Source organism: Coenobita brevimanus, chromosome 45, assembly GCF_032717465.1.
Source record: "Coenobita brevimanus isolate Jiangsu-jjx chromosome 45, ASM3271746v2, whole genome shotgun sequence".
In the NCBI taxonomy this organism is placed as follows: Eukaryota; Metazoa; Arthropoda; class Malacostraca; order Decapoda; family Coenobitidae; genus Coenobita; species Coenobita brevimanus.
In genome coordinates this window covers 32,269,043-32,296,251 of record NC_136998.1, presented here as the reverse complement: position 1 = coordinate 32,296,251, position 27,209 = coordinate 32,269,043, and the positions used below count along the sequence as shown (strand labels likewise).

The window sequence follows — 27,209 nt, the reverse complement described above, 5'->3', positions numbered from 1 at the left end:
GTAAAGAAAGAGCGAGTTGGCTTAGCACACCCAATCTCTTGGAAGCAAGATTTTACAAGAGATGTAATATGATCTTTCCAAGATAAGTCCCAAGTAAATGAAACCCCCAGCATGTTCAAGGATGATGCAGGATTAATCTGAATATTATTAAACATTAGTGGGTATACCTGTGGAAGATTTTGTCGGGTTGATAGGTGTAAGAACTGAGTCTTAGAAGCATTAAAGACAACCATATTATTTTACCCCAGTCAGAGATATGAGCCAAGTCAGACATTAGGTGTGCCATAGCCTCATCCCTTGTTTCTTGAAGTAACTGTTGAGATGGGCGTTGCGGGAACCGAATGGAAAGGTGAAGGGTGGAGTCATCAGCGTATGAGTGGATAGGGTTAGATGTACAGCTTAGAAGATCATTGATGAATAAAAGGAAGAGAGTTGGTGATAGGACAGAGCCCTGAGGAACACCACTGTTGATAGATCTAGGAGAAGAACGATGGCCGTCTACGACAGCAGCTATAGAACGACCAGAAAGGAAGCTAGCGATGAAGGTACAGATAGAAGGATAGAAACCGTAGGAGGACAGTTTGGAAATTAAAGATTTATGCCAGACTCGATCGAAAGCCTTTGAGATGTCAAGTGCAATGGCAAAAGCTTTCGCTAAAGTCCCGAAAGGAGGATGACCAGGAGTCTGAAAGGTAGGTGAGAAGATCGCCAGTGGAGCGTCCCTGACGGAACCCATACTGACGATCGGAAAGAAGGTTGTGATAGGAAAGATGCCTTAAAATTTTTTATTAAGAATTGACTCGAAAACTTTTGAAATACAGGACGTTAAAGCAATTGGACGATAGTTGGAGGGTTGGGAGTGGTCACCCTTCTTTGGGACTGGCTGAATGAGAGCAAACTTCCAGCAAGAAGGAAAGGTACAAGTTGACAGACAAAGGCGAAATAGTTTGCCTAGGCAGGGTGTAAGCACAGAAGCACAGTTTTTGAGAACAACAGGAGGGACCCCATCAGGCCCATATGCCTTGTTAGTACTGAGGCCAGTAATGGCAGAAAATACATCAACTGAAGAAATTTTAATGTCAGCCATGAGGAAGTCAGAGGGGGGAAGTGATGGAGGAACAGCACCGGAATCGTCTAAGGTGGAATTGGAGGAGAAAGTCTGTGCGAAGAGATCTGCTTTATCAGTAGAAGAAATAGCTACAGAACCATCAGAGTAGAAAAGAGGAGGGAAGGATGATGAGGTAAAGTTGTTAGAAAGATTTTGGCAAGGTGCCAGAAGGAGCGGGAAGAATTCGAGTTGGAGAGTTGAGAGCATTTAGTATGGATGAAATTATTTTTAGTAGAGGCGAAGAACAGACTTAGCACGATTCCGGGCAGAAACGTAAAGATTATGTGATTCAGGGGTGGGTTGGCTCCGGTACCTTTTGTAGGCCTTCTCTTTGTTGCGGACAGCATTAGAACAAGCGTGATTAAACCAAGGCTTTCTTGCGTTAGTCAAAGGATATGAGAAAGGAATGTATGCTTCCATGCCCGAGAGAATAACCTCCGTAATGCGCAAGGCACACTCAGATGGCCCACGGCCATGGAAGCAATAATCATTCCAGGGAAGATCAAAGAAGTACTGCCTGAGGGGCCTCCCAGTCCGCAGCTCCAAAATGCCACAGACGACGTTTCCCTGGAGGGTCCGCAGGTCCGTACTGGAGCGATAGGACAGGTTAAGGTAATAAGGTTGTGATCGGAGGAGCCCAACGGAGAGAAAAGATTAACAGAGTAAGCAGAAGGATTAGTTGTGAGGAAGAGGTCAAGTATGTTGGAGCTCTCTCCAAGGTGGTCAGGGATACGGGTAGGGTGCTGTACAAGCTGCTCTAGGTCATTAAGGATAGAAAAGATGTAGGCTTGTTCACCAGGTGGATCCGTGAAAGGAGAGGAGAGCCAAAGGTGGTGGTGAACATTGAAATCTCCAAGAATGGAGATTTCAGAGAAAGGAGAAATGGACAGAATGTGTTCCATCGTAGAAGTAAGATAGTCGAAGAATTTTTGATAGTCAGTAGAATTAGGGGATAAGTAAACAGCACAGATATATTTAGTCAGAGAATGACAGGAAAGCCGAAGCCAGAGAGTGGAGAATTCAAAAGAATCAAGTTCAGGAACACGAGAGCAAGATAAGTCGTTGCGTATGTATACACAACAGCCACTCTTTGGCTTTGAAATGAGTATAGAGAAAGTAGGAGGATACAGAAAAGGGTTTGCTGTCAGTTGCCTCAGACAGCTGAGTCTCCGTTAGAAAAAGAAGGTGAGGTTTAGAGGAGGAGAGGTGGTGGTCTACAGAGCGAAAATTAGATGAAAGGCCGCGAATGTTGCAGAAATGAAGAAGAAGAGAGTCAGACAGTGGTTCCAGGCACCTCGAGTCGTCACCGGGAGAGGGGCAGATGGCGGGGGCATTTATGGTCCCCTGGGGACTCCGAGGCTGGGTGAATTGGACGCCATTTTGGTAAATTTTGAATAGGAAGTGTAGTGTGTACTGTGCATGTAGTTTGGTGAAGATAGATAGAGAAATTTGTACTGAAAGAGCATGCTGGCCTCCTCTCTGTGTAACTGAGACACTGAAAAAGTTCAGCAAAGGGGGATGGTCAGGGAACTAGTCCTGAGGGCTGATGAAACGGGAGCTCCCAGCACTCCCTGTCATCAGCTTTCCATCCACCTCGGGAGTACTGCCCTGCTCGACTGGTGCTACAGTCTACTCCACGTGGCGTGGCGTGAATCATTTGCCTACGGTATGCGTGTGGGAGGAAGAACACATGTTTAAGTACACGGAGCAGAAGCCTGCAAGCTGATGTTAGGTGCGGCCATACTTGTTGGACACATGTGACCGACAAGACGAAGCGACCCACCGGGTTAGAGCCGGAGCAGTATCTGAGTCTTAACGTTGGACGGACCCTTGTGCCCTCGTTTCCTCTTGTCAGTCACATGTTTGGAGCAAGTGTGTCCGCCCATTTAGACACGCTTATATACACATTAGACACCATTAAAGCATTCGCCCGCCAGCGCGCGCGCGCGCACACACACACACACACACACACACACACACACACACACACACACACACACACACACACACACACTATCCTGTACATTCATAACAGCAGCCTGAGTCATTCCACTTCAGGGCGAAGACTTCTCATGATTTTCCATCCCGTCTTACAGTATTAGCTGTTAGTCTGGTCCATCGAATACCAACAAATATCCACATTTCATATCTCTGTTTTGCTCCTTGTCTGACTCTTCCTCTCACTCATCTCGGGCCTGCCTCTCCGTTGCCCTGGTTGTCTGTCTGTTGTCTGCTCTGCCGGGGACATGACCTGTTTATATTTCCTCCTTTTTTTCCCCGCTATCCAGGAAACTCTCTTTTCATGTTTGAAACATTTCTTCGTTACTTTGTTAAAAACTTTAATATGGCCAACTGTGTCGTAGCCACGAGACAGTCCAGTTATTTCACTTCGGTGGTCTGCATCTGTAGCAGAACTAAATCATATTTCTTCTTGATTTTCATTTTAAGTATGCTGTAAAAAGTCTTCATCTCCAAAGCCACTTGTATCTTTAATAAGATCATTGGTGCGATTGTCTACGTCTCCTTCTCTATCCATATTCGTTCCTAAGATTTTTTATTTTTATAATTGTATTGCTGGGATTTTCTCTGTACACTATTTCCATATCCTGAAGTGGCTCTTCAGTCACAGTGTTACTCCTGTACAGTTTAAAATAAAAATATTTTATTTAGATCACTTTTATTTTTTCCTCCAGAAACATCTTTCAGGGAAGAAATTTGGTTTCTATTCAATCCTGCTCATGTAATACTTGCGGACATCTTCGTTTTTCTGTTGTTATTAATTTTGTGTCCAGTTTCTTTTCCATCCTTCATTATTAGCCAATGTTTTAACAGTGGAATTCCAGTCACTTTTCTTTACAATTGCTTTCAGATTACGAAAATTAGCCTTCTTGTACTCGATCACTTACTCGCAACTGCTGTAACATTGTCTTTATTGAATTTTAGTGTCATATTGCTATACACTGGTCATTAACTAAATTCTTCTGACGAGAGAGAGAGAGAGAGAGAGAGAGAGAGAGAGAGAGAGAGAGAGAGAGAGAGAGAGAGAGAGAGAGAGAGAGAGAGAGAGAGAGAGAGAGAGAGAGAGCGTATACAGTTTACCGCCTCATAATTCGCAGCACTTTAAATCATCTGACACCATTAGTTTTTCCATAATTGACCGAATGTGTAAGTTTTGGCTGCCTAATTAGTATAAGTATTTATTAATCTCACTAGAGCAATAACTTCTGCTGGCGTTTATCGTTTGCATGCGGCATGCCTCTTGAAGGAAGAACATTTGTATAAGTATACAGGAGCAGATCCTTCCAGACTGGTATTAAAGCACACTTGTATACTCATCACACACACACACACTACGAGCCGTGCCATATATCCTTCGAAGAGATTAAGTGCACTAAGCCGACTTCGTGTTATCGTTACACTACACAGCTGTCGACTTTGTTTGTGTGTGGAGTACATCTAGCATTTTTGTGACTGAAGTCGTTCCCCACATACAGTTCTTGTAAACAGAGTGGAATCAAAGGCTTATCGTCTATTAACATCCCATCTCTCACTGAATTCCTTCAACCTGTCCCTCTTCTCTACAGTGTTGTATCTTTATCTCTGCACCATCGCTGTTTTATTGATTTTCTGAAACGTCTACTTGCACCCCTCGTCCATTTTGGCATGCACTTAGAACATTTCTGGAAGCACACTCTCACCCATTCTCTGTCCATCTGTCTAATGCAAGAGTTAACCGATACTGTCAATCATTCATGTACGCACCAGGTCAGCTCCGGACTTGCCTTCTCCAGCCTGTATTTTCCTTTGTGACCCCAGTCACTTCTCAGAATAAATGGACCTTCAATTTTGCATTGCTGTTTTTTTTTTTTTTTCTTTCATGTAAAGAAGAACTTTTGGGTTTGTAGTCTTTGGTTGTGTTTTCGATGTATGAAAAATTACGTTTTTCGATTGCTTGTATCTGCTACTTTCGTCTGATGCATTTTAAAGAAGGGTTCTTTTTTTTTCTTTTTTTCTTTTTCTTCTTCCACGGGACATCTATCAGTATTTTTCCATGTCTCTCCGAACACTGCTACGTTTGCTGTACAACGACTTCGTTCGCCTCAGTGTGGTAAACCCGCAGCAGCCGACACTGATGATATTAGATGTGGCCGGGTAGTGTCGTCATTGTCAGTTGCTGCGGACTCACCACACTGACTTTCAAAGTCCATGCAGAGAAAAACAGGAGAGACGACCGGACTCTTGATGCCGACTGCTCATCCCAAGGTTTCGTTTCCAAAGGCGCCTAGATTGTAAACATTCCTATATTCTTGACACCTCTTACTTTGAATCAGCGCTGACTACTCCAAAATCATTTGCTCTATCGCTGCTGAAGATTAAGGACCATGTCACCAGGACAGAGCAGTGTTCCCTTGAAGAACTACCATTAAGGGTTATGTTGAAAAGGGAATTATATATATTTATACATTACCGTTCCTCAGAGTTCAGGTGGAAATAAATTTATGTGATACTTTTTATTACTTAAATTACCATTATTCAGAACTGGGTAAAAAATATATATGGTATGTGTATTAGTCAGGTAATAAAAAGAATGTATGATGCTGCTTTGGATTTATTCACATACACACGTGCGCGCGCGCACACACATACACACGCATATGCACACAAAATAGAGATTGGTCCTGGTTCGGGTTAACGTGGGTTCAGGTCGGTTCAGCGGGTTCCATGTTATCCAAGAATACCTCCAACACCTCCAAGAACTCCACTGAGCAAGCATGCGACGAAATCTAGGAGCTGAGGGGGAGAGAGAGAGAGAGATAGTTATAGGGGTTATTGATCTTTTTTTTTAGGATAGACAGATAAGTTATAAGGCTTATAGATCTTTTTGAGGAGAGAGAGAGAGAGAGAGAGAGAGAGAGAGAGAGAGAGAGAGAAAGAGTTTACAGTTGTTTTGGATTATTTATTTTTTTACATTAGAGAGAAGTTTTAGTTCTTTATTGATTATTTTTTCATGTTCGAGAGGGTTAAGTTATTGGGGTTATGGATATTTTTTTCCAGGTGAGAGAGAGAGAGAGAGGGGGGGGGTTACAGGCGTTGTACATTTTATTTTCACGTTAGATATGAGTTATAGAGATTATTGATTTTATTTTTTTCAGTCTAGAACAACCACGATGTAACTCTTAAAGTAAAATTTCCACAAGAGTGATAATGATCATGAAAGTAAGTTTCGTATCTTAATACATATATTTTTACTATAAAATAAAAAGTATCAGATAATAACTCTCTCTCTCTCTCTCTCTCTCTCTCTCTCTCTCTCTCTCTCTCTCTCTCTCTCTCTCAGTTTTTCTATATCTATCTGTTATACTCACAAAGCCAAGCTTCGTCAGCACACACACGAGGACCGACGCGAGGGTGTCAAGGCCGAAGATTTCTAGCAAGATATCCAAGATCACCTCGGGTGGTGTGCCGACTGTGGTAGAGGAAAGGGAGATGGTCGATTAGGTCAGGTGATTAGAGATCCTACCTGATGTTTGAAGGGACGCAGGGCACAGCAGGACAGGGCATGGTAATGAAGAGGAATGCAGGGCAGGGTAATGAAGAGGAATGCAGGGCAGGGTAATGTAGAGGAAGGCAGGGCAGGGCAAGGCAGGTGAGCAGTTTGGGGGAATGTTGGAGGAGGGTGTGACTGAGAGAGAAGAAATCATTCTCACTCTTATTCTTTAGGAATCAGTGTAGTATCTTTGTCATCGACATCAATATTGTCTTATCAATATCTGAATTCTACAACCGTTAATAAGAAGAGGATGAGAGTGAAGTAATTTTAAGATAGGTTTAGGTAGATAATTAAATAAGAGAACTGGGAACAGAGTGAGAGTGACTGAGGCTGCTTTCTCCTGCTTTCCGGCACCACCAACCTGGAATGAGTAACATGTAGTGAGAATAGAATAAAGTCATAGTACCGCCACCAAAATAATATAAACCAGTGTAACACAGAATCACATAGAATAAAGCTATGGTATTTGCGAAAGAGTAAAACAAAATTGCATAAGTCTAGGATATGAAAGTCGGAGTAAAACAGAATCACATACCATAAAGCTAGAGTATGAACCCAGAGTAAAACAGAAACACAAAGCATTTAGTTAGGGTATTAGTGCCAGTGTAAAACTGAATCACACAACATAGAGCTAAGGTATGTGAGCTAGAGTAGTCACAGAACATAAAGCATGGGTATGAGAGCCAGATTAAAACAATCACACAACATAGTGCTCTGGTATGAGAGGTATGGTATAACAGAGTATGAAAATCAGCGTAAGACAGAGTGACTACATCAAAATTAGCGTAAAACAGAGAAACAATATGAAAATCAGCGTTAAACAGAGTGATATGTGTGAAAATCAGCATAAAACAGTGACAGTATGAAAATCAGCTTAAAATGAGTGACATCATGAGAATCAGCGCGAGACAGAGTGCATTGTGAAAATTGGTGTAAAACGAGTGACAGTATAAAAATCAGCGTAAAATAGAGTGACATTACGGTTAATGGTAGCGAGAACTTCCAAGTTCACTGTCAGATTCAACTCTGTGACGCAGTCAGTCAAAATTGAGATTATTAGGTCCAGCAGTTCTTGGGTGAGGTTTCCGCAGAGTATGTCAAGTTCCTTGAGGCAGTCTAACACGTTGAGCTGGCACACAAGCGGCACCTTACATAGTAGTCCGACTGTAGAGGGTTGGGAGAATATGGATATTAGAGGTGGGGAGAAAAAAGAGGGAGGCAGGGAAGGCATCTGAAAGAGGGAGGAGGAAAGAGGGAGACAACGGAGGAAACAGGAAGGACGGAGATAAAGGAAAAGCAATTGGTAGACAGTTGAAGGTAGTGAATCTCTCCTTCACCTATTGCTTTAACTGTGGAGAGTTAAGGAGGGTGTTAGTAGAAGAGCAGGCTACGGAGGAGGCAGAGGAAGAACGGAAATGACTGAGATAAACGGAAAAGAACGGGGAGGCAGAGAGAGAGGAAGAAAGGCTCTTCCATCATATGCTGCTTTGCTTGTTTGAATGATTTAGACTTTAGGGCATAGGAATTTAAATCTAAGTGTAGTATCTAATGGAAGTTTTGGTAGATTCGACCCATCCATTACTACTAAAATATTGCAAATAAAGTAACTTCTTTATAGTAAGCTTGTGACAATAAGAGATTGAACCTGAGTTAGAACGTCTACGAAACTGTCTTTCAGCAGTCTCCATAAGTGGGTATTGAGTAAATGAATGAGTGAAATGGAGCATCCTTTGGAGTATGAGTGAACCTGCATGGGGTGAAGCGAGTGTGAGTGTTTGTGGGAGCTAATTAAGACTGAGGGAGTGAGAGTATATACTAGACACGTTCTTTCAACTGATTAGGTTTAGTGCCCGTGTGAATTCTTTCAGCTGCGTTAGTTGTAGTGCCTGTGTGAATGATATGTGTAAGTGAATCAATAAGTACAATAAATACTGCTAAATGGATGTAGGTTTGTGTGTGTGTGTGTGTGTATGTGTGTGTTTTATCTGATACCATCTGATACCAGCGAGTGTACGAATGCCTGTGTGAATCACTATGGATGTTAAAAGGAGAACCATCGAATGAGAGTGACATTCAGACGGCAACGAAAACATAGCCACATACCAAGCAAATTAAGAACAGAGCCAAGTAAGTCGTTGGACCCGCTGCAGGGCAGAAAACTCCCTGCCAGAGTTCCTCCGGCCAGAAGACCCATGAAGACGAGGCTGAGAAGGGCCATACGCATGGTGGTGGTGTTGGTGGTGCCTGTAGGGGATAGCGAGAGAGTGTGAGAGTGGGGACCGTAGGTGAAGGGAGGGAGCGTCGAGAGTGAGTTGGAAAGTAATGAAAGTAAATAAGGAGAGGGAGAGTGAAGGATGTGTTAGGAGTGAGATGGGAAGTGGTAAATGGAGAGAGAGTGAGCGATGAATGGGGAGTGTATGTGTGGGATTGGGGAAGGAATATAGAGGGAGGGAAATTGAGGGATGAGTGAGGAATGTCTCTGAAAGTCGGAGAGGAATGTAAAGGGTGGGAGAACGGGACGTGAGTGGGGAATGAGTATGGCAGCGGTAAGGCAGGTAAAGGGTGGGAGAGTGAGGGATGAGTGGGCAGTGAATGAGGAAGTGGTAAGGCAGGTATGAGAAGGGAGCGTGAGGGGTGAGTGGGGAGTAAGTGTCGGAGTGGAGATGGAAAATGATGGAAGGGTGAGCGAGGAGTGGAGAATTAGTAGAGTTACCAGCTTATATTCCTTTTAACCGTAATGTGTCCCAGATTTACGTGTTTTTGCAGCTTATTTCACGCACCTCAGTGGTAGGATATGACAAAGCTTCGTCGTTACATCCTTTCTTTGACTATCTTCATATTCTAGTGTTAACCTCTTATTGCAAATCAGCATTCACGATGGAGAGAGGACGATTTTAGGCCAAGTTAGAGAAAAACAATGCCAAGAGAACCAAGGATCAAACAACTCCCGATATTTTTTTAAAATTCTTCGGTAAATATTTTTTCCTGTTAAAAGATACTCAGCGATGAAAAAAAAAAAATTGTAGAAGAAAAGAAATCTGCTGAGTTTTAGCCCATCAGGTGAATTTTTCTGTATATTACCAAGAGGGAATAAGGTAATAAAATTATGGCTATACATCTTGAGTGATTGATTATCAAATTGTCACCGAGATTTTATGCCGCAAATGTTCACAGTAATAGTGTTATTTTCTCATGGATGTGAAAGCTGTCTGTTTTCTGTAAGTTAATCACGGAATTTAGGCAATTCTGTAGCAGAGTTTTTCGCATAACTAAATAAAATCAGATGTTTTTACCGCGTACTTAATAAAAAAAGACTTAGTACTAGTGAAAGGATAACCATTGTTAATAGAGATTTTTAGTCTTTCACCACGTGAGGTGTCCAGAGGTGAAGAAATCTTAAGAGGTGGCACGTACAAAACGGGTTGTATCAGAATTAACTTTACGAATGAGGTTACCTGATTCTTCGATGTGGAAGAGAAGGTGAGTGGAGTGAAGTGGAGAGGTGTGGATTTCGTCTTTTATAGGGAGATGAAACCGAGGAGAATGTAAGGGGAGATGGAAGGGGGAATGTGCAGAAGTAGGGGTGAGGTAGTGGGGGAGAATGGGGACGGTGGAGGGAAGAAGGAAGGAGAGAGGAGGAAAGAGGGGACGGAGAAGGGAGGGAGCAAGTTAAGGGGGTGCGGTGAGAAAGAGAGAGGAGGGAGGGAGGGACAGGGGGAGCAGAGCATGCAAGGAACTTGAGAGAGGAAGGGAGATAATTAGGGAGATTGAGAAGAGGCGGGATGGAGGAAAGGAGAAAAGAGGGTAATAGAGAGGAGGGGAAGGTAGGTAGTTGTAGGAGAGAGAGAGAGAGAGAGAGAGAGAGAGAGAGAGAGAGAGAGAGATGGGGGGGGGTACGTCTTTGCCAGATGATCTGCGTTTAACAGTTTTTACGTTGTTCCCAGGCTGTTGTATGTTAATAAAAAAAAAACTTTTAGAACTGAATTTAAACACACACACACACACACACACACACACACACACACACACACACACACACACACACACACACACACACACATGGTTAGGATATGTATACGGGAGAATATAATAGTCTAATGATTTTTTTTTTTTCGTTGTTTTGTTTTAAGTGTCCTCAAGACCAATTTACATACCTTAAGGGAGACATGGATTAGGTCTTGCATTTATTAACTTCTTTACTGGCAGATTTCTCAGCAGAAGTAGAGAAATAAAGCCTGTTATTAGGAAAATGTAATAAAATACTTTGTCAGACCTAATCCAATCATCATTTCTTTCACCATAATATTTTCACCATTTGTTATACGCCTGTAAGTGTGATAGGAGTGTGAGTTTTCAGTATGTAATAAGGTAGGATGTAAACATAATCAAAATACTATAATTAAACGGATGACAGGTTTTAGTACACCTGATGGTTTCAGTACACACGTCATTTGTGGTTTTGCTTTGATTGTTGCTGATTGTGTTTTTTTTATCAATATTTCTGAAAGAATTGTTTACTTCATAATTATGTGTCAAAGTTTTTTCTTCATTCAGTACTGATTAAATTAGTGGCCATGTATAACTATGAGGAGTTACTGGAGAATATGTTCATAGGTTCATTGTTACCTACGCCTAGGAGGTTACGTTTTACCCCGCGTTAGTTTGTTTATTTGTCTTTATGTATGTTTGTCTTTCTGTTTATAGGATTACTCTGAAAGGCATGAATAGATTTTAACGAAAATTTGTGGAAGGGTTAATTAACCGTGGAAGAATTAATTAAATTTTCGGTCCCATCTGGATGCGGAGTATCCCGCACAATATTTCCAAAAGTTGTTAATGAATTTCAGTGAAATTTTGTGGAATGTTGGGACATCGACCAGGAAAGAATTGGTTAAATTTTGAGACGAATCCGGATCCGGATCCCTTTTAGTTGCAATGGCATTGTCGGAGGTATGCGCTGTGTCATTGCCTTACAGTTTCAAAATGTTAAGAGGGAAGGTTGTAAGGATGGTGTTCTGATACTTGCTGAACAGGAGATACTTGGTGAAGGAAGAGAACCCTGAGGAGCACCACACCTGAGTGCTTTAGAAGATTTGTGACACTGCTAGTGTTGTCCTCGTTATTATAATTACCTCCGCCAAAGTGGTTATGTTTTCAGAGATGTTGGCTTGTTTGTCTGTTTGTCTCTTTGTCGGTCTGTTAACTTCTTTACACAAAAAGTTATGAGCGGATTTTGATATAATTGTGTTGATGGTTGAGCCATGGGTCATGGAAGAAATGATAAAATTTTTGGGCTGATCCCGTTCCGGAGTATCCCGCACAATATCTGAATAAATTATCTGTGAATTTAAATGTAATTTTGTGGGAAGGTGGGCCATGGAGCAAGAATGAATTGATTAAATTTGTGGGCGCATCGGGATCCGGGTCAGCATCATGTTTCCTGGGATACGGATCCGGATCCTTTGTAATGGCAGTGGCATTGGCGGAGGTATGTGCTCTCTCAGTACTTTTTTCTTGTTATGGCGTTGGTGATGATGATTACTTGCATTATTATTTATTATTATTGGGTGTCTGCCCTTTTGCTCTGTTCCTTCCTTCGTCTTCTGTTTTTCTTTCCCTCATTCATTGCTCTTCCTTCTGCCTACAGGTGACTTTACACTCCCTCTTCTGTCTTTCTTACTTTCATTCTTTCCGCTTCCTTCTGCCGTCGGGTGACTTTACACTCCCGCTTTTGTTTTTCTTACCTTCATTCTTTCCTCGTTCTTCTGCCTATGGGTGAGTCAAAACTGAGAGACAAGGCAAATGGCTTCCTGTACACCAGGAAACCATTTATTCCGCTGGGTGGTAACCATATAACTGAATTATGGGGTCGGATTGTTTAGTGGGCAATTATGGCTCTCCAACCTGATTGAGCCTGTGCAGGTTTATATCCAAGGAATGGTTGGGGCTTATTATTTACGTTATGCCACTCAGGATGAGTCAGGCTGGTCACTCATTTCAAGTGTCAGGAGCAACTTGCCGAGCCCCCGGTTTCTACGCTTCTCATCGGGCAACATAGGATTCGATGTTAGATGGATGGATTCATATGATAATAATAATAATAATAATAATAATAATAATAATAATGATAATAATAAATAATAATAATGATAATAATAATACTAGTAATAATTGGTAGTAGTTGTAGTAGCAGTAGTATTTATGATGATGATCATGATCATGATGAATATTATTAGTAGTAGTAGTATTATTGTTATTATTATTATTTTTTATTATTATTATTATTATTTTTATTATTATTATTGTTATTATTATTATTATTATTATTATTATTATTATAACCTCGGAAATGGAGGTTATGTTTTTCCCTTCAATGGTTTTTCTGATGACAGGATTACTCAAAAAGTTATTAAATGATTTTGATGTAATTTTGTGTAAGGGTGGGCATAAGCCAATGAAGAAATTATTAAATTTTTTGCCGGATCCGGATCCGGATCCGGAGTATCCCGCACAGAATCTCCGGAAGTTGTCTATGAATTTCAATGAAATTTTACGGAATGGTGCCCCTTGGAAAAAGAAAGAATTGTTTGAACTTGGCGGTGGATCTGGATCCGGGTCCTATATCCACGGTTCCGGGTCTGGGATTACTGAAAAAGTTATGAACCGGTTTTAATGAAATTTTGTGGAAGGGTGGGTCATGGATCGAGGAAGAATTGATTAAATTTTGGTCCGGATCCGAATGTGGATCCGGGGTATCCCGCACAATATCCAAAATTTATTTTATGAATTTCACAGAGATTTTGTGGAATGATTCGCCATGGACCAAGAAAGACTTGTTTAAATTTAGGGTCGGATCCGGATCAGGATCCCGTATCCACGGATCCAGATTTGGGATTACTTAAAAAGTTATGAATATATTGTGATGAAATTTTGTAGAAAGGTGGGCCATGGACCATGGAAGAATTATTAAGTTTTAGGGGTGGATCCGGATCCGGTGTATCCCGCACAATGTCTCCAAAAGTTGTCTGTGAATTTCAGTGAAGGTTTGTGGATAGGTGGGCCATGGGTGAAGAATGAATTGATTAAATTTCTGGGTGGATCCGGATCCTCTATCCACGGATCTAGATCCCTTTTAATGGCAATGGCTTTGGCAGAAGTATGATCTCTCTAAAGACTTTCTAATCAATTTTATTGCTTCTTATAGCAAGGGTCGACCGATCATTTGCACCTCCACCAACTTCTACCTTTCATTTCCTCCTCGTTCCACGCACCTGAATTCTCCCTCATCACTTATTTTTTCATATAAACCTCATTACTTGCCAGATATACTCATCTTAGTAATAATTCACAACACATTAGCACGTCTTACTCTGCCTATTACTCCAGTAAATGGCTAAATGGTAAGATAAGGCTGGTGAATTTAGGAACGTATTTCTTAAGGTAATGAAATTAATAAGCATCTGCTGGCGTGGCGTGAATCATTTGCCTACGGTACGCGTGTGGGAGGAAGAACACATGTTTAAGTACACGGAGCAGAAGCCTGGAAGCTGGTGTTAGGTGCGGCCACACTTGTTGGAAACATGTGACCGACAAGACGAAGCGACCCACCGGGTTAGAGCCGCTGCAGTATCTGAGTCATAACGTTGGACGGACCCCTGAGCCTCGTTTCCTCTTGTCGATCACATATTTGGAGCAAGTGTGGCCGCCCATTTAGACACGCTTAGATACACATTAGACACTATTAAAGCATTCGCTCGCGCACACACACACACACACACACACACACACACACACACACACACACACACACACACACACACACACACACACACACACACACACACACACACACACACACACACACACACACACACACAAAACAGCAGCCTGAATCTGTCCACTGCATGGCAAAGACCTCTGTCATCTTTTTCCATCCCGGCCTACAATATTAGTTATTAGCCTGGTCCATGGAATATCAGCAAATTTCCACATTTCATATCTCTATTTTTCTCTTTGTCTGGCTCTTCCTCTCACACATGTCGGGCTTGCATTTCCGTTGTCCTGGTTGTCCGTCTGTTGTCTGCTATACCAGGGACTTGACCTGTCCATATTATCTACCTTTTTCCCTTATCCACGAATCTTTCTTTTCATGTCTAAGAGTTATCTTAGTTGCCTGGTTATTAACTATAATATGATCAACTGTCGCGTAGCTACCAAACAGTCCGGTTTGTTCACGTGGCCGGTGTGCATCTATAGCTGAACTAATTCATATATTCTCTTAATGTTTACTTTAAACATCTCGAGAGGAGTCTTTGTCTTTTGTTCAGCGCAGTCACCTGGATCCTTAATAAGATCCTTGGGGCGATCGTCTTCACCTTCTGCTTTATCCATATTCATTCCTGCTAAGACTCTGTTTATTTCAGTTCTATTGCTGGGAATTATTATGTCCACTATTTCCTTTTCCCGGACTGGCTCCTCAGTCATAATGTTACCCATGTGAAGTTTGCAAGAATAATATTCTATTCAGATCACTTTAGATATATATTTTTTTTCTTACAATAGCATCTTTCAGAGGAGATATTTGGTTTCATCGCATGCCAAGCATCTACCTCTTTCCTTTCGACTTTCACAATTCCTTGAATTTCAACCCTCTCATGTTGTACTTCCGGACATCTTCATTTTTCTTTTATTGTTATTTTTTTTTTTTTTTACAATTGCCGGTTGGTTAGCTATTGATACGTTTTATAACGTTCTTACTTTTTTTTTATAGATTCCATTGTACTATCAGAAAGTTTGCAGTTGCTGTTTAGAAGTTTCCTTTCTCCGACTTGTACATGTGTTCGGTACCTGTTTTTATAAACTGCTCATTTATTTGCTCTTTGTCTTGGTCTACTTCATCTATCAGCTTCGAATATTTACTCTGAGCTAACAAACTAATTCTCTCTCACAGCTGCAAGATCTGACTGTACTCATTGGATTAAGCTTTCGCCTCTTGTGAGATCCGGTACCACGTAACCCCTCTTTCTTGTTTACATGTTACTTATGCCCCTTTCACTACAGTTATATTCTTCTCCATAATGTCATGTGTTGTGTCTGTGTAGGTAAACTCTGTGTCATTCTTTGTTTCACCATATGGTCCATTCCACATTCACTTTCTACACGTCTTTTATTGAAAGAAGGCATTAATCACCTTAAATTTCACCATCAGAGCCTCTTAAGAATTCTGACAACCCATGACCTTCAGCAGCCCAACCTTCCTTTTTCGTACTTGCCTTAAGTTTTATGTCTCCCATCACAAACGTATGGCAGGTCTTATTAATTTCAGGGTTTTCTTTACAACTTAATAAAATTTCCTTTCTCTCTTCGAACTTATAATCATGTATTGAAAAATATACTTGGATAATAGTTTTCCTTCTTTTTTAAAATTCTGTTATAAGGTCTCCTCTTGTTTCATATACTTTATACTGAAGTCTTTTTCATATTAACCATTTATTATTGACCAAAAATCATAAGGCATGTTGCCTCTTTTCATGTTTGCTTTTGTATCGCAGGACATAAATATCATGCAGTTCTACAAATGCCTCACCAGGTGTTGTGACCTCACTAAGACCTGTGATATCTTTGTTTCCATCACTCGCATCCCTGATAAGGAGAACCAACTTGGCTTCACAAGCAAGAATGAGGACATTTCTAGTCCCATGAATTAGTTTCCACAGGCGACTATATTGAGAAACAGATATTTTTCGCACCCCTTGCTCTAGAGTAGGTTTTATCCCGTTATGGCCAGTTTCTCCATTGCTGTTAGGAACTTTCCCCCCTGATTTGATAGAACTAGTTGTATTTGTTTAGGTGTGAGCTGGTTGCTGACGGGGCCAAGTCAGCCACTTACTGCGAGGTAAGATTTTTCTTGTGATGCCTAACAAGGAACCTGTCTTGTATGGCTGCACCAGACTAGTATGGCTCCGCTGGTGACTGAGATGCACAAGCTTCCTCGCCACGGCAAGCTTGTGTTCCTTTAAAGAAGTACCTCTGATGATTACATAAAATATCTGAATAGGTTAATTTTTTAGTATTATTTGGAGTACTATAGGTTTTTTTTTTTTTTTTGCCTTTCTTTAGATTTTTATAATAAAATGTTACCATTTTTTTTTAAACATTTATAAAACTACAAGGAGTTTGTAATAATGAGGTCACAAGAGCAGCACAAGATTCATATAGGAATTTATTGATGAAAAAAGAGTTATAAATTGAAACTACATACTAGTCCAGAAATACGCAATAGTACTAGTGATGTGTGTGGTGTGATGTGGAAGCGTTAAAGGTGAGAGGATGAGGATGGAGAAAGAGGAGAGGGATGGTGAAAAGGATAGAGGGGCGGGAGACAAGAATAAATGTGAGAAGGAAGAGGGCCTGTGGGATGAAGGTGAAGAGGGGAGAAGGGGGGGAGATGAGGGAAGAAGGAAAATGGATGATGGGAAAGACGGGAGGTAGATAGAGGAATAAGATAAAGAAAGATGAGGAATAATAGATAGAATGTGTAGATGGGTCTGTTTGTTTGTCTGTCTCTGTGTTAGCTACTTTACTCAAAAAGTTATGAACGGGTTTCGATGTCTGGAAGGCCGGGCCATCGGGCAAGGAAGAAATGTTTTAATTTTAGGGCGGATCCAGATCAGTGTCCGGAGTATCCCGCACAATCTCTCCATGAGTTCTCCGTGATTTTCAGTGTAATTTTGTGGACAGGTGGGCCATGTACCAAGAAAGAATTTATTAAATTTTGTGGAGGATCCGGATCCGAATCCTTTGACATTGATATTGGCGTAGGTACTTTATGCGCTTCCTCAATGCATTCTACTTATTATGACGATGATGATGATGATGATGATATTGATGATAATAATGATGATGATGATGATGATGATTACTTGCATTATTATTATTATTATTATTGTTATTATTATTATTTTTATTATTACTACTACTACTACTACTACTACTACTACTGTTACTGTTACTACTACTACTACTACTACTGTTACTCTTACTACTACTACTACTACTACTACCTCCGCCAAGGAGGTTATGTTTTACCCCGCGTTGGTTTGTTTGTCTGTTAGCAGGATTACTCAAAAAGTTATGAACGGGTTTTGATGAGATTTTATGGAAGGGTGAGCCATGGGCCAAGGAAGAAATAATTAAATTTGGGGGCGGATCAGGATATGGATGCGGAGTATCCCGGACAATATCTCCAAAAGTTTTCTGTGAACTTTACTGAAATTTTGTAGAATGGTGCGTCATTGACGAAGAAAGAATTGGTTAAGTTTGGGGGCAGATCCGAATCCGAATCCTATATCCACAGACTCGGATCCACGATAACTCAAACTGTTATGAACGGATTTTAATGAAATTTCGTGGAATTGTGGGCCATGGGCCTTGGAAGAAATGTTTAAATTTTTGGCCTGATCCGGACCCGGATCAGGAGCATCCCGCACAGTATCTCCAAAAGTTCTCAAGGATATTCAGTGAAATTTTGTGGAATGGTGGGCCATGGACCAAAAAAGAATGGGGTAATATCGGGGCGGATCTGGATCCAGATCCGGGTCTTATATCCGCGAATCTGGATTCGGAACCTTTTTAATTGCAGTGGCATTGGCGAAAGTATGTGCTGAGTGCCGTCTAGTTTCAAAATGAAGAGAGGGAAGCTTGTAAAGATGGCTTTTTAATACTGGATGAACGGGAGTAAGAGGCTCAGAATACTGAAGAACACCACACCTGAATCCTTAAGAAGATTTGTGACACTACTACTGTTTTTCTCGTTAATGTTATTACCTCCTCTAGAGTGGTAATGTTTTTGTCGACTTTGGTTTGTTTATCAGGTTAAAGGTCTAGTAGCTACTTTACTCAAAAAGTTGTGAACGGATTTTGAGGAAACTTTGTGGAAGGGTGGGCCATGGGTCAAGAAGGAAATGATTAAATTGTAGGGAGGATCCGGATCCGAATCCGGAGTATCCCGCACAGTATACAAGTGTTCTTAATGAATTTCAATGTAATTTTGTGGAAACGTGGGCAATGCAGCAAGAAAGAATTTCTTAAATTTTGGCGAGGATCTGGACCCGAATCCGGAGTATCGCTCACAATATCTCCTAAAGTTCTCAATGAATTTCACTGAAATTTTGTTGAATGGTGCGCCATGGAACAAGAAAGAATTGCTTAAATTTGAGGGTGGGTCTGGATCCGGATCCAGCATCCACGGGTCCGGATCTGGGATTTCCCCAAAAGATATGAACGGACGTTAATGAGATTTCGTGGGAGGGTGAGCCATGGACCATGGAAGAATTTATTAAATTTAGGGGCGGATCCGGAGCCGGAGCTGGTGTATTCCGCACAATATCTCCAAAAGTTCTCTATGAATTTCAATATTTTTTTCTTTTTTTCGAAGGGTGGGCCATGGACCAAGAAAAAATTGATCATTTGTTTGGGGTGGATCCGGATCCTATATCCGCGGATCTGGATCCGTATCCTTTTTAATGGCAATGGCATTTTCGGAGGTATTCGCTGTTTGAGTGCCTTCTAATTATTACTACTCATAGTCAGAGCCGGCCAATCAGTAGCACTTCCACCAGCTTCTGCCCTCATTCCCTCCTGCTACTCGCACACACTTTAATTCTCTCTTATCACTCATTTTTTCAAATAAACATCTCATTCTCTCAGATATACTCGTCTTACTAGTAATTCCCGACCCATTAGCACATCTGACACTGCCAATTACTCCTGTAATTGGCTAAATGGTAAGATAAGGCTGGTGAATTTAGGAACGTATTTCTTAAGGTAATGAAGTTATTAAGCATCTGCTGGCGTGGCGTGAATCATTTGCCTACGGTACGCGTGTGGGAGGAAGAACACATGTTTAAGTACACGGAGCAGAAGCCTGGAAGCTGGTGTTAGACATCATTGGATACACATAAGAAACTAACGAACCATTCGCTACCCCCGCCTACACACACACACACACACACACACACACACACACCATGTATTGGTTCTGGTTCAAATAGGTTCAGGTCGGTTCAGTGGATTCCATGTGTTCAGGAGGATCCAGTCTTCATGCAGTTGATGAAGGTGGCCATCCGTGGGCGAGAGAGAAAGTGAGATGCAAGATTTATTTGTGTGTGTGTGTGTGTGTGTGTGTGTGTGTGTGTGTGTGTGTGTGTGTGTGTGTGTGTGTGTGTGTGTGACAGAGAGAGAGGGTGAGAGAGAGGAGAAAGTATGAACCAAGAAAGCAGGAGGAGGAGGGTGAAGTGAGAGGCAAGAGACCTTGGAAATAGAAGGAAAGGGAAGGAGGAGGAAGAAAGGAAGAGAGAGAAGAGGGAGGGAGGAGAGAAGATGGAGAGAAAAGAGGAAGAGATAGACTGAGGGAGGGAGGGGGAGAAGAAGGAGTGAAGGGAGAGGGAGGTAAGAAGGTGTGAGAGGGGGTAAGGAGGTGGAGACAGGTAAGCCTCATACAGGTGTTATGGCACTAATGAGCTTACGTAGGGAGCACCTGAACACGCCCGGCCCCCCCCTTCTCTCTCTCTCTATAACACACACACACACACACACACACACACACCTATAATACCGGCTCATTACTTCGTCTTGTGAATATCAGCTGTAGTTAAATTAATTCTGTAATTGCTGTACAAATTATTTCTGAAGTATGTAGTGATTTAATTACTGTTAATGCGATATCAGTATAGAAGTATGGAAATATATACCATGTTGAATTCTTCGTTGTAATAAAAACTTTACTACAGTTACTACTACTACTACTACTACTATTGCTACTGCTACTACTACTACTACTACTACTGCTACTACTACTACTACTACTACTACTGCTACTACTACTACTACTACTACTACTACTACAACTACAACTACTACTACTAATAATAATAATAATAATAATAATAATAATAACTACAGCGTACAGGTAGCTACCAAAACACCTCATATTCCGGAAGCTTTTAACATTTTAACTACCTTTGCACACACAGAGAGAAATATGAGCTTAATCTATCTGAGAAGTGAAAATTAGGTTTTATTAAAGCAGGAGAAAAAAAGAAGTGGCTGGTGCATTGAAAACCTCACATTCCGAACAGAAAATTTAATTAGATATTGCAAAAGAGGACTGTACGAGAGTGTGTCAGTGCTCACTTTAACATCCGGGTGTGATTCTTTGGTATAGAATAAGTAAGGGAAGTCAGGGGTCTGAGTGGTGGAAATGTTACCACTGAATGCGTTACGTGTGTTCCGTGAGGTGGATCGGGTGGTAGAGATTCGTGAGTTATGTGGAATAGTGAGGATGGAAATGGTACTGCAGAATATTATGTGGATTCCGTGAGGTGGGTCGGGCGGCACATGTAGAGATTCGTGATATGTATGGGGATTAGTGATGTTGGAAATGTTGCTACTGAATAATGTTACGTGTGTTCCGTGAGGTGGATCGAATGGGACATATGGAGAATTGTGAAATATGTGAATCAGTGTTGCTGAAAATCTTACTATTGAATGTTACCTATGTTCCGTGAGGTGGATCGGATAGGAGAGAGAGAGAGAGAGAGAGAGAGAGAGAGAGATTCGCTAAATATGTGGAACAGTGATGCTTTGCAGGTCTAATGGTACCATTTTGTTTACATAGACGATTTAGTTGCACAAAGAACAGACATGAATAGGGTGATGAAAAGATGTATATGTGAGTGAGTTTGGAGGTAGGATTATGTTAACACAGTATTTGCGTAGAAGATCTGGTTACAAAGAGGACATGAACAGAGGGATGAAAAGGGGTCTGTGTGAGTTTGGAAGGTATGAAAAGACGGGCAAGTCCAGTAAGAAGATGGCTGTAATTTAGAAACGTTAATGGAACAAATGAAATCGTCTCTCCAATCCACATATTTATTTTCTCTTCTTGCTACTACGAGACGATTTGTATTTAACTCAGTATATCTTTATTAGTGAAGGAGTTAATGAAGGATATATTTAAGCAGTTGGAAAAGTCTCTCCAAAGCTGAATAAAATAGGATAGTGGTAGTAGTAGTAGTAGTTGTAGTATTGAAAATTATATAGTTATACACATACGTCGGGGTCATGTACTTAGGGAAGGGGAAAAGTCGGAGATGATTTATATATGAAAATGCATGTGACCGTGCTTGATTCTCTGTAAATTTGTTAGTCGATGAAAAAGCTTTACCGTATACAGATTGCAAGGGCGACTTCGCGTCTTCCCAGGCAGTAAACACATTTCACCTTTTGTTTCAGGGTACAAACAGAGAGAGAGAGAGAGAGAGAGAGGGAGGGAGGGAGGGAGGGAGATTATGCCAGGTATGGGTGGTGACGTCGCTGTTGATGAGTATTCTAATCATTAATATCACCAACGTAAGGATTGCTGTCACACAAAAATCTACAGCAGTAAAAACGACAGCACAATCGGCAACAGATACACTTCACTACATATAAAAGGCCTAATTTTCGTTTTATCTGAACGAGTGTAATTATGAACGTTGCCCTTTTCCCATATTTTCTAACCCCGATAGTTCAGTGACCGAGTTAATAGATTGTTGGCATGGAAGCATACAGTATCAAAGGAATTTTTTTTATATATAAGTTTTCTATATTTGAAAATGAAAATATGGGCTGTTTATATATATATAGGTTTCATTTTCCTTATATAAAAATGACAGTATAGGAATTTTTATTGTTTATTTTCATTTAATATAAACATAAAAATGATAGTATAGGCTTTTTAAATAAGTAGTTTTCATTTTCCTTATATAGAAATGACAATATATATAGGCACTTCTGTAGTTTCATTCCCTATATATAAAAATGACGGTATATCCATTTTTTATTTATGTTTCAGTTCCCTTATGAAAAAAAATAACTTTTTGTGTGTTTTTAAGTTTCATTTCCTATATCTACTACTGATCATATAAGCAGTTTTTTTTTTTTTTTTTTTTTTTTTTTTTTTTAGCTGTTGTACTGTGACTATAGTTCTTTCACCTTAACTTGGCTTAGATTTTCCTCCGTCTTCTGCTTATTTTTAGGTAGCGCAATGGCCAAAAGAGACTGTGCTACGGCTCTACATCCTTGCCATCGCACTTCGTCGTGATTAGCATTATATTCTAGTTTTAATCCATTATTACACTTCAGCGTTCAAGATGGAGAGATGGCAATTTTTGGCCAAGTTAGGGTAAAAAGAGTATAGAAGTGAGAGAGAGAGAGAGAGAGAGAGAGAGAGAGAGAGAGTCAGGATGAAGGTAGTAGATATGCATTGGCTAAATCTGTCATAAAACCCAGAGCCAACCTTGTATACCAGAACCATAATGCAACCTGTTTTAGTGGGACTATTTCACTGGGGAGGAGGAGGAGGAGGAGGAGGAGGAGGAGGAGGAGGAGGAGGAGGAGGAGTGTACCTGTTGCCAGTACCGTCATTAATAAAACCCACACTGATAATTGTTTATTTGTTCGCAGATCTAGTTATACAGCTTTATTTCATCACCTCCCTAATTTACCTGTGTGTGCGTGTGTGTGTGTGTGTGTGTGTGTGTGTGTGTGTGTGTGTGTGTGTGTGTGTGTGTTCATAATATACACGTCTAATTGTTTGTATGTTTATTTGCAGATTCAGCTCTACGGGTTCAACGTAGACTTGTACCGCAACATGAGTGAGGCTCGACTCGGCTCAAACGGCATCGTGGGCATCTCCGTCATGATCCAGGTACGGCAGGGGAGGCAGGGGAATGTAGGGGAGGCAGGGAAGGGGGGGAAAGGTAGGGGAGGCAGGGAGCGGCAAGGGAGAAAGGGTGAGGGAGAATAAGGCAGAGGGTAGGCAGGGATTTAAGCATTTCTCTCGAGCTCAAGGTGTTGTAGGAGATGCAGCAGAGAGAGAGAGAGAGAGAGAGAGACTGCCTTTAGCTCACCTGAACTTGATCTCGGGTTTATCCTTGCCAACCCTCTCTTAAAGTCACCGTGTAGGTAGCCTTATGCATTATGAGATTTGCCACCTAAACATACCTTAATATTTTTCTAATTACGTGTTAGCTTCATCTACAGTATATACGAAAGTTTTACTCGTCCCCGCCTCGGAGTGGTCGGGGATGGGTGTTGTTTTCACTTTGTTTGTCTGTCTGTCTGTTAACAACTTTACGCAAAAACTACTGATGCGATTTTGACCAAAATTACAGGGTTGATGGGCTATGACCTTCTGATCACCTGATTAAATTTGGGGCCAAATTGGGTCAAGGCCCAGGCTGTGGACCCCCAAAATGTAAGAAAAACGGGGGCAGGTAAAAATCGTGTTTTCGCCATAACGCCTTTCAAATTCGCCATATCGACTTGAAACCAAAACCCAAAGGTGCATCTTTCAAATCTACATCCTATAACATGCTTCATTACAGCAGGGGGGCCATCTTCCAGTTAGCGATAGGAGGGTCAGTGTCAGGTGGGTCGGACCTAAAATTTCAAATGGGCTTAAAATCGTCAGTTTTCACCCGATTTTGTGAGTCAGGGTAAGGGCGAGGCAGAACAGGGTGAGGCATGGAAGGGTGAGGCACTGAGGCAGGGAAGGGTAAGGTGAGAAAAGGGAGAGGTAAGGGACTGATGAGACTGAGGAAAGACGAGTGAATAAAAAGAAGTTTAAAGGAAAGCAACCAAAACTATGTCCCTATTTTCCTGAGAAGAGGTTTGTGTCTGAGGAGATTGTGACTCTGGTACGTTATCAATCCAATTAGTCTAAGATAACGATAGGAAAGCAGGAAAGGCAATACAGGGTAAAGTTCAGAGAGGGTTAGGGCGAGGCAGGATAAGAGTGAAGCAGGGAAAGGGTGAGGCAAGGGAAGGGTGAGGCAGGATAAACGTGAAACAGGGGAAGGGTGTGACGAAGGAAGGGTGAGACAAGGGAAGGATGAGGCAGGGGATGATTGAGGCAGGAGGGGCGAGGCAGGGGAAGGGCAAGGCACACTGAAGCAGGATCATGCTCAAGAAGGCTCAGGTATGATTAGACATGGACAGAGACAGGTGAGGTAGAGAAGACAGAACCCTCTATCTCTCCAGTTGATTAGAATTAGTTGTATACCTTTATTATTATCATTTTATTTAAGACATTTCCATTTCAGTCAGAGTACGTCTTGTTTTCGTGTTCTTTTACTACCATCTAATGCTATTATTTGGTTTTGTGTATACCATTCGCAGTGGAGATTATTTCTAACATGTTCAATGCTATTTATTTCACTGGTTAATTTTGTCGTCTGGAAATAAGAATGAAATATATATATAAAAAGTAATCGTAGGGAGCATGCTATACACAACTAAGTAATTATGCGCTTCGGTCACTTAACACTATTTTGAGACTTAACCCCTTCAGTCCCAGTTAATGAAGGCTATATTTTACCCCTCAGTACAGAGAATCCCGTAAGCTTATCAATACTGAGTGAAGGAAAGATGAAAATAAATATAAGAAACGTCATCCAGGTGAAAAGACAGGTGAAAAGACTAATAACATCAAGGTAATTGCAGGTGAAAAGATTAAACATAAAGGTAACTACAGGTGTAAACACTAATATCAAGGTAATTACAGGTGAAAAGACTAACATCAAGGTAATTACAGATGAAGACACTATTAACATCAAGGTAATTACAGGTGAGAAGACTAACATCAATTACAGTTGAAAAGATTAAATAACATCAGGTGAAAATTCTAAAAATATCAAGGTAATTACAGGTGAAAAGTCTAAAAACATCAAGGTAATTACATGCCTTGATGACCTGAACACTTATTTTCAGCTTTAATATTGGCCGCTTGTCGTGTCGTGATTTCTTGGTTTGCTCGACATTAAAGAGACGTTAATTATGCAGGCCAATCAGATAGCAAGTTGGGGTCATTAACTCTAATTATAGGTCAAACTGTCGTCATGGTGAGGGTGTGAGTGTGAGTGGGGGGGTGTTTGGGTAAGGATGTGTGTGTGTGTGTGTGTGTGTGTGTGTGTGTGTGTGTGTGTGTGTGTGTGTGTGTGATTTATGAAACTGATTTTTCTCTTCATCATGAATCACTTCCTCACGATATCCCCATTTCCACCCCTTGTTATGCCAGCGTTACTTTTCACTATTCAGAGTAATTTATCCTCGTAGTTACTGTGTCCCAGGCATCACAGTATTTCAGGATGATGCCCCACAAAGCATCACTTACTATACTCTGTTCATTTTACCTTGGCCCAAAATTGCCATCCCTCCATCGTGAATGCGGTGCTGTTGCAGTGGATTAACGCTAGAATATGATGCTAGTCAGGAAGATGTGCTACAGAACGGATTCAGAGCCACAGTATTATCTTTTTCTGCCACCTGAGCTTCGTGAAATAAGCTGCAAAAGGATGAAAAGTTGGGCCAGGTTAAAGCGAACGAACTGTAGCATTTATCATCGTTTCAGCTTATGTTGCATTCCAGCCTTTAACTCTTTACGATGATATTTGTTGTATTTTCTTGCTGCAACCAGACGATTATCTGTAACATAGGAGACTCCCTGCTAATAATGGAGTTAATGAAGGCTGTATCTACCATTTTTAGTTTTAGAAAAATTCTGCCCTAAAATTAATAAAATCGACAGGAAATAACCAAAAACAAATGAATTACGTCGTTGGGCTCAAGCTGTTTATCGGGTGTATTTTTAAAGCTTTTGAATGGGTGTCACACAACTAAGCAGCTTATTCCACTAATGCAGTATCCTCTTACCAGATCAGTGCATAGGTATCGATGTCTCTTCGTTTGCCTCTTTTAAATCCGTGTGAGCGCGTTTTTTTTGCGGATCCTTCTTCATCAGTACCACGAACATCTTAATAAATTTCCATCGTCCACCTGCATGCCCCATGACCCCTCTACCTTCTTCCCAGCTCGAGTGAATCTAATTGTCTGAGCCTTTTCTTGCACTGGAAATTTTTCATCCGTATCATTCATGTATTTTTCCTTACCAGTATTAAGAAAACGCATATCCATCCCATACTAAGGCGAGCAGAGCGGCACCGTGTAATCTAAAAGCTGTTTCACTATATCAAGATTTCGCATACAATAGTTGGCCTAATACTCACATATGTTTTAATTCAAGAGTGCTTTTTGCATTTTGACGCTCATTAACTTCCCGCTTTCCAGAGTGTAAGTATTTGTAAACCAAAATTCCGGCCTTTTCACAGTCAGAGCTTTAAGTGAGAGTGTCAGAGAGGGTATTAATTGAAGGTGCAAGTGAAGGTGGTGTAAGTGATGGTGCAAGTGAGGGAGACGGGGTAAGGTGACGGTGTAAGTGAAGGTAGTGGTGTGGGTGATGGTGCAAGTCAAGGAGACGGGGTAAAGTGACAGTGTAAGTGAAGGAAGTGTTGTAAGTGATGGTGCAAGTGACGTAGACGGGGTAAAGTGACGGTGTAAGTGAAGGTGGTGCTGTAAGTGATGTTGTAAGTGAAGGTGGTGGAGTAAAGTGACGGTGTAAGTGACGATGTAAGTGACGGGGGAGAGTGTAATATGCGAGACACCGAAATA

General features: G+C 41.2%; 2 protein-coding genes across 2 annotated transcripts in view; one reads left to right on the top strand and one right to left on the bottom strand.

The window, feature by feature from the left end:
• The window catches only part of CARPA (Carbonic anhydrase-related protein A), a 556,097-nt gene that overhangs the window by 480,940 nt on the left and 47,948 nt on the right, over nt 1-27,209 (top strand). The gene's annotated exons all lie outside the window — the stretch shown is intronic.
• LOC145398318 (uncharacterized) lies at nt 5,745-10,130 on the bottom strand. Its single transcript, XM_080271207.1, has 5 exons — nt 10,115-10,130; nt 8,763-8,903; nt 7,641-7,823; nt 6,475-6,575; nt 5,745-5,899 (listed from the first exon to the last, which is right to left on the bottom strand). The coding sequence occupies exons 2-5, from the start codon at nt 8,881-8,883 to the stop codon at nt 5,834-5,836; spliced, it is 471 nt and encodes a 156-aa protein (XP_080127333.1). The 5' UTR covers nt 8,884-8,903; nt 10,115-10,130; the 3' UTR covers nt 5,745-5,833.